This window comes from Hermetia illucens, chromosome 4 (genome assembly GCF_905115235.1).
Source record: "Hermetia illucens chromosome 4, iHerIll2.2.curated.20191125, whole genome shotgun sequence".
Taxonomy (NCBI): Eukaryota; Metazoa; Arthropoda; class Insecta; order Diptera; family Stratiomyidae; genus Hermetia; species Hermetia illucens.
The window spans coordinates 171,370,852-171,383,566 of NC_051852.1; the positions used below are offsets into that span (position 1 = coordinate 171,370,852).

General features: G+C 42.9%; 1 protein-coding gene and 1 non-coding gene across 7 annotated transcripts in view; both read right to left on the minus strand.

Annotated features, from left to right (window-relative positions):
- LOC119653731 (NAD kinase-like) overlaps window positions 1-12,715 on the minus strand; it is a 150,671-nt gene that overhangs the window by 42,373 nt on the left and 95,583 nt on the right. The window contains exon 2 of one of the 6 annotated variants that reach the window (XM_038058645.1): window positions 5,514-6,187. The exons of 3 other annotated variants lie outside the window; for them this stretch is intronic. In XM_038058645.1, the coding sequence (XP_037914573.1) occupies window positions 5,514-6,037 (524 nt within the window). In that variant the 5' untranslated portion in view covers window positions 6,038-6,187. Of the gene's footprint in view, window positions 1-2,618; window positions 2,675-5,513; window positions 6,191-12,715 lie in introns of those variants that run through there. 2 more of the 6 variants (XM_038058644.1, XM_038058650.1) reach the window with 2 other exon arrangements.
- On the minus strand, window positions 3,421-3,492 carry Trnae-uuc. The gene has a single exon. It is a non-coding gene; the product is annotated as a tRNA-Glu (tRNA).

Genomic DNA, 12,715 nt, shown 5'->3' on the forward strand with positions numbered 1-12,715 from the left:
GAGGAAGAAAAAGGACGCATCGTAGGACTAAGCGAGTCTGGCAAATCACAACGCGAAATCGTGAGAATTTTTAAAAAATCGGATGTCGAAGTTTCGAGAAGCGGCGTGCAGCAAGTTTTGCGACGTAAACAAGCAAGCGGCAGTGTAGCACGTAAGAAAGGCTCCGGAAACGAAAAATGAATAGCAGAGACACGAGAGCGTTGGAACAACCCGCGCTGAGGAATCGGAAATCGTCGATCGCACAAATATCTAAAGATTTTGTGCCAGCCAGCGGAAACTTAGTAAGTCGCCACACGATTTCACGCCGTTTGAAAGATGTTGGCATTCGCAGTCGGCGCTGTCGAAAAGTTCCGGCTCTTAAACCGAGGCACAAAGCTGCAAGATTGGTTTGGGCCAAAGATCATCGAAACACCGACTGGACTAAAATCATTTGGTCGGACGAATCAAGATTTTGCCTTCGATCGGACAGGCCGCAACGCTGTCTTCGTAGGTCAGGCGAGGAATACAGAGAGGATTGCATCCAGGAAACGCAGAAAGGCAACCCTGGAATAATGGTATGGGGCTGTTTTTCCTCAAAAACAGTAGGTGTACTGCACCGGGTACCAGTGAATACAAAAATCAACTCAGCTGAATATAAAAATATTTTAGAAACATCACTGGTACCAAGTCTAGCGAGGTTCACAACACCTCGCCTATTAACTTTCCAACAAGATAATGCACCATGCCATAAGACAAGGCTCATATCCGATTGGTTGGAACAAAAACATATAAGGACTCTTGATTGGCCTGCTCAAAGCCCTGATTTAAATCCCATCGAAAATATATGGGACCATATTGATCGTGAGATTCACGACAAGACAATTAACAACTTAAACGAGCTATGGAAAGTTGTTTTGGGTGCCTGGAATAGAATCTCCGAGGAGTATTTAGAAGTACTAATTAATTCTATGCCAAACAGAATTGATAATGTTATTAAAAATAAAGGAGGACATACCTCTTATTAATAATAAAAAATTTGTTTTTTATTTATAAATAGCCTTTACACTTCCTACCATAGTATTTGTAAAACAGATATTTGAAATTGTTATCAATTGGGGAGAAACTAGGGTTCAAGTTTGGATTTTCGGAAAAAGTTTGGGTGGCCACTTTTTTTTTATCATTAGTGTATCAATGGGGCAATGACGACATGCCCAACCGCTTCCCTGGAGGTCCTTCTGGGATTAACCCCTCTCCATCTGCACATACAGATGCAGGCAAGGAGGACAATATTCAGGATGGCCGGTAGTATGAGTGAAACGGTGAGCTGCCTAAATCGAAGGAAGATTGATATTCTTTCTAGGTGGTATCTCGAATTACTGCTACCAAGGGATAACATGACAACGAGGTTTCATTTCGATAAGAAGTTTGAAACACGTTGGAGTAACAAAGCAAACTGGGAGAGCGTGACTGCGACATACGGCTTAAACCAGCAACTGATTACTTGGTACACTGACGGATCCCTCACAACAGAGGGAGCGGGTGCCGGTGTCATTGGTCCAAGGAAAATGTACTTTCAGCCAATGGGCAGGTACACTAGCATATTCCAGGCGGAAATTTACGCCATAGACAAATGTGCCTCCTTTAATCTGCAAAGGAACTACAGGGGGCAGAACATAGCTATTCTCACCGATAGCCAAGCAGCGATCAAGGCACTTAGGTCCAACCAGGTCAACTCTAAACTGGTATGGGAATGCCTTGAGAGACTGAATACACTCGGCTCGTCCAACAAGGTCTGGATACTTTGGGTTCCAGGCCACGCTGGGCTGGAAGGCAATGAGGCAGCGGATGAACTAGCCAAGAAGGGAGCAGGGAGGGCACGGGCCAGAACCCTTCTGTGGAATCGGAAACGGTTTCATGGCTATGAATCTAAGAAACGAAGAGAAACGGTTGAGGGAACTATATTGGGCGGGCCTACCAGGGATGGAGCAGTCCAGGGTGCTTATTGGGGGATACGAACCCATGCGTACAAAGGATTGCTTAAACCTCATCAAAAAGAACCTCCGAATCATAGTGGGAATTCTCACTGGTCATTGTCGGCTGAACTACCACCTAGGGAAGCTAGGGATATCTACGGACATTGCCTGCAGGTTCTGTGAGGAGGAGGACGAAACCTCTATGCACGTCCTGGGACAGTGTCCGGCACTTGTGCAAAGTAGGTCGATACATCTGGGAGAACACTTAATGCCAGATGCAAAGCTGAAACTTCTGGAAGTGGGGAACATACTAAAGTTCCTAACGGTTACAGGCCTGCTTGAGATACTATGATCAATAGGTACACTATAACCAGTAAAAGGGGCACAATAGTTCTTCAAGGACGCGGTGCGACTTCCCCTTAACAGAATAATAATAATAATCCATGACACAATTCGATATATCACGTGTATCAAGTTAGGTTGGGTGAAGAGGTGTTTGCAGTATTGAATCTTAAATCTTCTTCAAAAATTCCAATGACACCCTCTGGGCTGGATTTTTTTTTCGCGAAATTGCACAATAAAATTCTGGAAACAATAGTTTTCAAGCAAGTGACAATCACCATGTAATTAGTACTTAATGATACTCTAACTGCTAAATATACGCACCCATTGAAGCAACTTCATCCAGAAGGACAGTTACAAACCATAAACCACTCGTTTACTCAACCTACTCAATACCATGTTTCCACTGATAACGAAAACTCGGGAATGAGTTTGCTATTTCCCATTGTGACTGGCACAGGCTTTGCATTTCCTCAAAAAGCAATGAGATATTTTAATTAAGGAAATAGTTAGCATATTGGGTGAGCTTAAACTTACTTTTGTCGGTCGATAAAATGGTCATTATTATGTATTGATTTATTCGAAATTCTATGAGGCTCAGTACTTTGAAGTGAGTACAGCCAATGTTATGCATTCAAACGAAACGAGTTCTGATTCAACTTGAGTGACGCACGCCACACGAAAATTTATTCAAAATGATTTTTGCGTATCGAATATTTAGTAGCTTCGCGATATTAACTTACAAATTTGATTTTCTTTACGAATTGTCAAGGGGATGGATTAACAAGACGGTCCCATTAGTTGATAGTAGTATCCAAAAAATTCTCGAAGCAACGAGCAAGATTTATAGATATTTCCAATGCAGGCCATGGGCAATACTCGGGTTAATTCTCTGAAGGTTTGATTCCGATAACGGATTCATGATCGGAAATTATATGCTTGATTTTCAATTTCTGCATAAATTGTAGTCGAAAGCGATCTGGTATGTGAAGTAGCCACAAAAAGCTCTATTGACTCACTAGAGTTTTAGTTCATATAAACACTACTGGGAGCTTTTCCAGTGGTAAGAAGTTTAAAGTCCGAGGCTGACGTGTTTCGAAAACGCTCTTGATATAATAAAAAAACATTCCCATACCGGGAATCGAACCCGGGCCTTCTGGGTGAAAGCCAGATATCCTAGCCACTAGACCATATGGGATACAGATACATCTGTCTTTTTTCAAACTCTGCACATGATCTAACAATTAGATTTTCACATTTTTTTTTTAACATTCTGTAGTTAGAGCAAAAACAAGACCGATCTTAACTGGTAGCAACACTGCAACTTTACACGGGAAAATCATTCGATGCGGTTCTGTTATCTTCTCAGCTCTTCAAATTAGAGGCTTACCTTCGGAAATAACCGTGTACGCTTCCATTGCCTCAGCCCTCATTCAATTTAATCCGATCTAACCATCTGTGCAACACTTTGATTGATTATAATTCCCTCAAATTACATACGAGAACACTTTTGTAATTGTTGATTACGCAAACATCGACTCAGTTTGTTTCCGCCATTCAAGGTTGCTTTCGAAATGAATTATTCCTAAACATGAATGACCGCCATCGAATTGACCTTAATTTTCTTTGTAATAATTTTATTGAATCCGATAGTCACGGAATTTAAGAAATGGCTCTTTACAATCAGGAGTACACTAAGCGTTATCAGATTTCATTGAAGCCATATGTGACGAATTATAGGATGGAAATATTGGGTTGGGGAAAAAGAAATGTCGTATTTTGTCAATATATGGCGACACTTAAACATATCTTGTGTTGTACTTATCGCATCGGGTCATATTATACGGCGATTTGAAGACCACAATCTGTGCTACAAGTGTTTCTTTGACAGTGTTGGGATCGTACGTTTCAGTCTCAAGTTATAGCGCGTCAAAGATGGAGTCCACCAAGCCAGAAATTCGTCATATTTTACGTTTTTACTATCTGAGAGGTAAAACTGCAACGAAGGCGACCGAAAAAAATTGTGAAGTTTATGGGCCCGATACTGTAACGATTCGTACTGGTAGATCAATCGTCGTAGAAACCGATAACATCGTCGAAATCATCCAAGTAGACCGGCATGTGAGCATTCGCTCGATTGACCAGTAACTGGGTATAGACCATAAAACCGTTTGGAACCATTTGCAGAAGATTGGATTCCAAAAAAAGCTGGATGTTTGGGTGCCATACAAGTCGAAGCAAAAAAATCTCTTGGATCGAATCAACGCTTGCGATACACTGAAACGGAACGAATTCCGCCCATTTTTGAAGCGGATGGTGTCTGGTGATGAAAAGTGGATTACGTAGGACAACCTCAAGCGAAAAAGATCGTGGTCGAAGCGCGGCGAGCCGGGGCAAACCATCGCCAAGCCCAGATTGACGGCCAGGAAGGTTTTGCTGTGTTTGATGGGATTGGAAGGGAGTCATCCACTATGAGCTGCTCAACTATAGCCAGACCCTCAATTCGGTCCTCTACTGTGAGCAACTCGACCGTTTGAAGCAGGCGATTGACCAGAAGTGGCCAGGATTGGTCAAAAGGAATGGTGTTCTGTTCCACCAGGACAACGCTCGGCCTCACACATCTTTGATGACCCAAAAGAAGCTACGGGAGATCGGACGGGATGTCCTATCTCACCCACCGTATAGTTCAGATCTGGCACCAAGTGATTACCATCTCTTTCGGTCTATGCAAAACGCTCTTGGTGCTTCTAAGTTGGCCTCAAAAGAGGGTTGCCAAAACTGGCTGTCTGAGTTTTTTGCAAATAAAAAGCCGGGGAGGATAATGAAGTTGCCTTCCAAATGGCAACAAGTTTGCGAACAAAACGGCGCATATTTGACTTAAATCGGATAATTTTAAGTATGTTAAATGAAGCGTCAAATTTCGATCACAAATACAACATTTCTTTTTCTCCAAACCAATATCTATATTGTTTGGAATCCTTATATCCACGGCGGTGGGTATTAGCGACGATAGTAATAAAATATTCATCAAGGACGATTTTGGAATGAAAGGACTGGATGACATAGGGGAGCGACAAAGTTAGGATATTCTCAGATACATAGACAATTCTTCAACAGTAAGGTGGCTTGCATTGGGACTGCATTGCTTGGTATTATACGTTTTATGAAGAGGTCCTAGTTTGAATATCTAGAAAATAGGATAAAAAACTTTTCACTTACGGCCACGTTCCTGAGCGGCTTCGCGTTTTCATCCCCGAAAAGTAAAACTCCGTGTCTTCCTCATGCACATTGATGTTACCGTTGCCATTGTCAGTTAGTGAATTTCCAGCAACATTGCCGTTCTTTTCATCTACATTATTTCCTAATGATAATTTATCTAAATTTCCATTTAAAATATCACAGCCATTTGTCTTTTTGCCATCTTTTCTACTGGAATGTTGATTGTACTGTGGTTGATTCTCTCTTTGCAAATGGAACCCATCTTGAGAGTCGTTCGTGGAAGCAGCGGTTGTTTTTGATTTCCCTCTACCATGAACAATATACTTTTTATTGTTATGTTGCAAACATTTCATTGCAATTTCGTTCAAGCCATTCTGTCGTGTTTGATGTGCATTTTGATGGTGATGATAGTTGAAATAATTGAGGTTGCGTTTTTCTGTTCCCCAGGCCAGTTTATAATTGATGCGCTCTTCCAGTCGGCGTTTGTGCAATGTGGCTAAATCAATATCTGATACACAGGCCATTTTTTGGTACTTTTCTCCGATCAAGGTGGACCTAAGGTTAATGGACGGCTGTAACTGCTTCGATTTAGGTGGGCTGATGTGGCGAACAAGTTTCAGTGCATTCACTGTTGCTGATTAATGTTTTAAAAAACCATTCTGGAGTATGTGTTACTGCTGAAATATGTGTACATTTTTCAATTTTTTTTACTATTTTGAACAAACAAATCGTGACAACAAACATTGAATAGCTTCTACATTTTAATGTCAACAAGCGTCACACTTGATTCGTATATCATTTTTATAAAACCGCGGCTAATCATTCCCAGATTAAATCTCTGACGAATGTAAATGTCAATAGACTATGAAATCGTTATCATATGCATATATTAATTTGTGTAGAACTCCGCGATGCTATCAACATAGTATGCTGGTCCCAAGCCCAGGTCAAGGAGGAGGGTTTGAGGCAACGTACTCTATACTATCCCCAGTAAAACAAAAATAAAATGCTGAGATCAAGGAAACAGATAAATAGAGTATAGTTGGAGTAACTCCACTATGCTAAATCCTACCTGATCTCTCTTGGTGACAGGTCCCGCGGCAGGCCGACCAATCAAATGTATACAATGTCGTTACAAACATGATGATCGGATTGAGTCACAAGCCTCGGAGAAATGCTAGGAAGTCCACCTCAGTCGACGCGGCAGGACGGGCCCCGGTCCTGTCGAGAAATGGGCAAGGGTTCTTTGACGCATGCACGGCGTCAGGACATAAGCAAGTTAGTCCGAACACAACGAACAAAACAAATACGTGTCTGCACGCTAAATGTTGGTACCCTAACTGGAAAGACCGAGGAACTCGCAAAGAGCCCTTCGGAAAAGGCGCATTGATATCTGCGCTCTGCAAGAAACCTGATGGTCTAATGCCAAAAGCTGCGACATTGAACGCGAACGCGGTAAAAATGGCTATAAACTTCTCTATTTTGGTAACCCACACACTCAATATGGTGTTAGCATTGCCATCTCAGAGGGTTTCCTTGATGCCATTAAAGAAGTCGAACGATTTGATGATCGGCTGATCAAGCTCACCATTATATCAGCTGATCGCACTATTCACTTCTTCACCGCGTATGCACCACAGACAGGCCGACCAGATGCCGAGAAAGATGCCTTCTGGCAACTTCTCGATGGAAAGACTTGTCACGTGCCTGCTGACGATTATATAATCATTGCCGGCGACCTTAATGGTCATGTGGGTGAAAAGGCAGAGGGTAAAACGTGCCATGGGGGAAAGGGGTTCGAGCGCGCAATGAAGGTGGCGAGCGTATAATCGATTTTGCGGACACCCATGACCTTGTACTTATGAATACATGATTCATCAAACGATTGTCTCATCTTTTATTGTCTCATATTTTATAGTGGGAACAGTAAAACGCAAATCGATTATATTCTCATAAGACGCCGACATTTTACCATCGCCACTGATTGCAAAGTCATTCCCTATGAGACCATCGCACCTCAACATCGACCGTTGATTGCCGTCCTGCGAATTAAGCCACCAATAAAACAGCGTGAGGATCGCACTGGCACGCGGCGTATCAAATGGTGGCGATTTAGTGAGAAGAACGAAGAAACGATCTCACTCATACGATTGCCGACCATTACGAATGTGGAAGAATCATGGAACCAAATGAAAGACACGATCCACAAAGCGGCCTCTGCAACTCTCGGGGTCACCAAGCCGGGTAAGCGGTACATCAATCGAGATACTTAGCTTTGGAATGATAATGTTGAAATGAAGGTCCGTAAAAATAAACGCCTCTACCACAGATTTCACGACGATAAAACGCCTGCTAATTGGCAAATTTATAAGAATGCCAACCGGGAAGCAAAGAAAGCGGTCGCTGTCACCCGAGCAAACCATTACAAAAATCTTTACGATAAACTGGACGCTCGGGATGGCGAGAGAGATCTGTATCGACTTGCTAAAAGCCGTAACGAACGTACGCAGGATATCGAACACTTCTGTTGCGTTAATGACAAGAACAATACTTTGCTTACCAACCGTAGAGCCGCAACGGATAGGTGGCGAGAGTACTTCGAGCAGATTTCAACTGAAGAATTTGCTCATCCTCCACTTCCACAATCATTGCCGACATTTGGACCCGTTCCACTTGTCAGCGCAACTCCAGTTAACCCGTTGGGGAGTTCCGTCCCCACGTACTCGAGGAGGGCGATCAGACCCGAGTCTGCAAGAGACTCATCTGAAGTAGCTCTGCCACGAAGCCTCACCGGAGGTTATCTGGTACCATGGAAACCAGGATGGCCCTTTGAGAGCATTTGCTCCAGGAGAATTCCTAGAGGATGTGTTCTCGGCCCGGTTATTTGCGGTTGGCCCCCTAGTGGGAATTTAATGGTGGTTGTGGTTATGCCTACATCGCGGGCAGAGCTCCTCGGAGCTCAAGCGTGGAGTTGCGCTGTACAACTCGGGTGCCATACTCCTTAGTTGCGGCAGAGATGTTAGATAGGCCCCGCATCCACTGGTATGAATGCTGAGCCTGCACTCAGTATAAACCAGGACCGCTGTGCTTGCATGGCGGGGCTCTGATTGTGGTCCCAAAATCAATCCGTATCCGAAGAGGACCGTGGGATTATGCCTTCACGGCAGGTACTCACGTTAAACCCCCCCCTCCTTTCATGTCAGCGCAACTGAAAACGAATGAAATCGGGGAAAACCACAGGACCTGACGACATCGCATCTGAGCTCTGGAAAGCGAAGAGCTGGGAACCAGCACTGTGGCGCAGTGAATTCTTTAATCGGGTTATTCAGGAAGAAAGAACACCATCTGACTGACAAGAAAGTACCAAAAGAAAGATAGTCCAGCAGAATGTTTAAATTGCCGTCCGATCCGGTTACTTTCCCATACCATGAAGATTTTTGAACGCATTCTTGACAACCGTATTCGCGAAATCGTTGAAATAACCGTGAATCAAGCCGGATTTGTCAAAAACTGCGGAACTACTGACGCAATACACGCTGCGCGGTTACTCATGGAGAAACACCGTGAGAAGCATCGCCCTCTTTACATTGCATTTCTGAATCTAGAAAAAGCGTTTGACTGTGTGCCACACGAACTCATCTGGTATGCTTTACGACAACACTTCGTGCCAGAAGAACTCGTGCGCTGGGTTCAATTGTTCTACCACGATCCGAAGAGTAAAGTTCAAAGTATGGCGGGTGTATCAAAACCGCTTCGTGTCTTTCTTGGTGTTCATCAAGGAAGTGCTCTCTCACCACTCCTCTTTGTTCTTGTTATGGACACCGTCACACGGGATATCCAACGTCCACCACCCTACACACTGCTTTATGCAGATGATGTTTCCCTAGCATCTGATAGCAAAAATGATCTCGAGCAACTTGTCTTGTGATCTGCCCAGAACTGAGCGATTTAAATACCTCGGGTCAACGGTATCAGCCAATGGAGAACTGCGTTATGAAATTGCTTCACGCATTAACGCAACCTGGATGAAGTGGCGTTCCACAACTGGTGTTCTTTGTGATCGACGTATCAGCGAACGTCTTAAATCGAAAATTTACCGCAATGTTGTCCGTCCTGTCGCTCTCTATGGTTCTGAGTGTTGGCCAACTATAAAAGACAATGAACGGCGTCTTGCGGTAATGGAGACGAAGATACTACTTTGGACTAGTGGCGTCACATGTTTTGATCACATGCGAAATGAGGATATCCGCGATCGTTATGGGGTTGCACCGATCGTGGAAAAATTGCGAGAGAGGCGTCTTCGATGGTATGGTCACACAATTCGTGCTAACGAGAATTCACTTGCCAAGGTTGGTCTGAATATCGAAGTCGATGGTAAACGACTAAAAGGCACGCCTAAACAACGGTCGCTTAATACCCTGGATGGGGTTTTACAGGCCTCGAGATTGCACCCAGATCAGGCATTCGATAGAGACAAATGGCGAAACCGATCACGACGAGCCGACCCCGCTTGTGGACGGGACAAAGGCTGAAGAAAGAGAAAAAGAAAAGGTATTAATTTCTGTAGCGCCCACCGTTTACAATTGGATGCATTGTAGTAGAATCTCAAAGGAATGGAATACAAGTTTTCAAATATTTATCCTTCGAAAAAATCTATTTGCCACATTGATACCAAATTAATTGTATAACAAAAAATCTTGAGTTCCAACCATATTAATTGACACAATTTCCATTGTCGTACACCCCTACCACATACGATCCCAAACGCAAATTTCTTATCTATCAGCTCTAATGCTAACTTCTACATTCCTAGCTTTTGTAATCAGCATACAGACACGTGTTCATTTCCGCGGATTTTCCACCCATCATTATAATTAATTAAATTTCTGTAACGTACTTTTGTAGACACTATCATATTGATATCGAAAAAGCTTGCTGCGAGGTTCAAATCACCTTTTGATGAGCAATTCAAAAGTTGTTGGTGCAAATAACACTAAAGTGGATGAACTGGGTCAATGCATTTTCCATTTACATGCAAACATAAAAATGGAATAATAAGAACTTTATTACTTATTGACAGAGCCGACCATTAGGTGCATGTTGCAATACATCATTGTAATAAATTTCAAATATGTTAACAATGCGAGAAATTTCAACAAAGCGGAAAACATTAGATCTTTTTTGTGCGAATAATAACAATTATCCGTAATATTAGATTTTCTTGTCAGATTTTAGTTTTCGTTTTTTGAATTAATAAAAATTTAGTGTTTAAGAAAGGAGGAATCGAATAATCCTTGCCCCTTCAAAAACGGTTACAGAAACTTTTTTCTTAATGGATTGAGCGGCCCTGGTAAAATTTGAACGAACCAAATTTCTGAAAAATGTTAAAGACTAAGGGACTAAAAGCGCCCTTTAAAAATACGAGGGTTGATAGGGTCCTCATATTCACGGAGACGACGAAAGAATACGCCAAGGTTTTCGCGTTCATGAACGAGCAAGTGTTTAGCGCCACAACACGGACCCCCTCCCCTTCGCACCCAATCACTTATTATCCGGGAAGCCCACAGAGAAACGGGCCCTGCGAACATTTCTGACGAAGTTAAGGCCGACCACCCCGAATTACAACTGAAAACTGTAGCGAATCTGATCACGCGTATAGATAAAACCCTGCACACTGAAACGTCATAAATCTTGGCTAGTCCTGGCGTATCAAAATGCACAAACGCATTCCGCGAATTGGTGCAATTTCTTGCTTCGGCCTCCACCAATGAACAACGGCAACTCGCTGCAATTAAATTAATAATGAACCTGTAGGGTTAAATATTGTCACCTTTAACTCCATGTCCCTGATCTCAAACGCCCAAAGTGTCACTGCCGAAGTGTGGAATGACAATTTGAAAGCACACTTCTACTCCGTTTCGGAAACTCATCTCAATAGAAGGCACAATGTCCAATTCACCGGATATAATATTATATTATCCGGAATGACAACAACATTGGCGCTGCCCTTTTAGTCAGAAAAGACTACCAATTTGAGGAAGTTGTTATCGAAAACTTGTCCACCCCTTCGGCCGCGGTGGCAATAGCAAAAGCCACTGATGGTAAGCGGATTCTGGTAGTCTCCATCTATATCAAATGCAAATCTTGATGCAATCTCCAGTTAAAATCCAAGTACCTTATTTTCGATTGACACTTCAACTCGAAACACACCTCCTGGGGTGATACTCGCCAGCCTACGTCGACTTAGTCTTGCCTGATTCATCGACAAGACCCAGTAGTCAATCTACCATTGACTACTTCCTACTATCGGAGTAAACTTCTCTGAACTTTCAAGTGATATCTTACAACACGCTACCAGGTATGTCTGATCATTTTCAACTTTCCTCGTCCTCCCAACTGCAAAAGCAAATTATGACCGCCGTAAGATCTTTCGCCCGCACTGACTGGGACAAATTCAAGTCAGACCTTGCACTACACAATCCGGCTATATTGTCGATGGTTGAGTCAACTATCAAGGCCTTTATCTCTGAGAAACAACAAAGAACAAACAAGCTTCCAAAATTCTCCACAACAAACCCCTCAGTTAAACCATCGGATTCGTACTTTCTTTTCTGAGTTTGCCTCAACTCACCGACTTAATCAAAAACGTTAACGGTAAAAGATCAGCCGGGCTTGGTGAAATCCCGAACTAATTACCTTCCCAGAGCCTCCTTAAAATTTCTGTTAGCAGTTTTCAATAATTTCATTAATAATGGCTTCTTCCCATCTACGTGGAAAGTAGCAAAAATTATTGCGATCCGGAAAAAACCATCTCCAGTAAGCCAAGCTATTTTAGGCCGATATCCTTATTATCTACTTTAGGCAAACTGTTTGAGAAAGCATGGACAATTACAATGGACAATTACGTATTTTGAATGGAGGATTAGCGGGATCAGGACCGGTTGATAGAAGGACAGCTAATCAGTGGACTGGGGAGTTTATTGGGTGTCTGGGAGAAGAGCGCGGCAAGCAGAGTTGAATGGTCGGCGATGATAATTTCTTGATGTGGTGTGGGAATTTGAAAGTGGAGTACCGAGCAGTTCGATCGAACGTGAAGTCAGTGCTTGGTATTTTCCGCGATTTTCCTTCTCCTTTAGGGAGAATTGATCTAACGATTGTAACTCTTAGGATTTTCCGAAGTTAATTGTTTCGTGAGTTTCCCC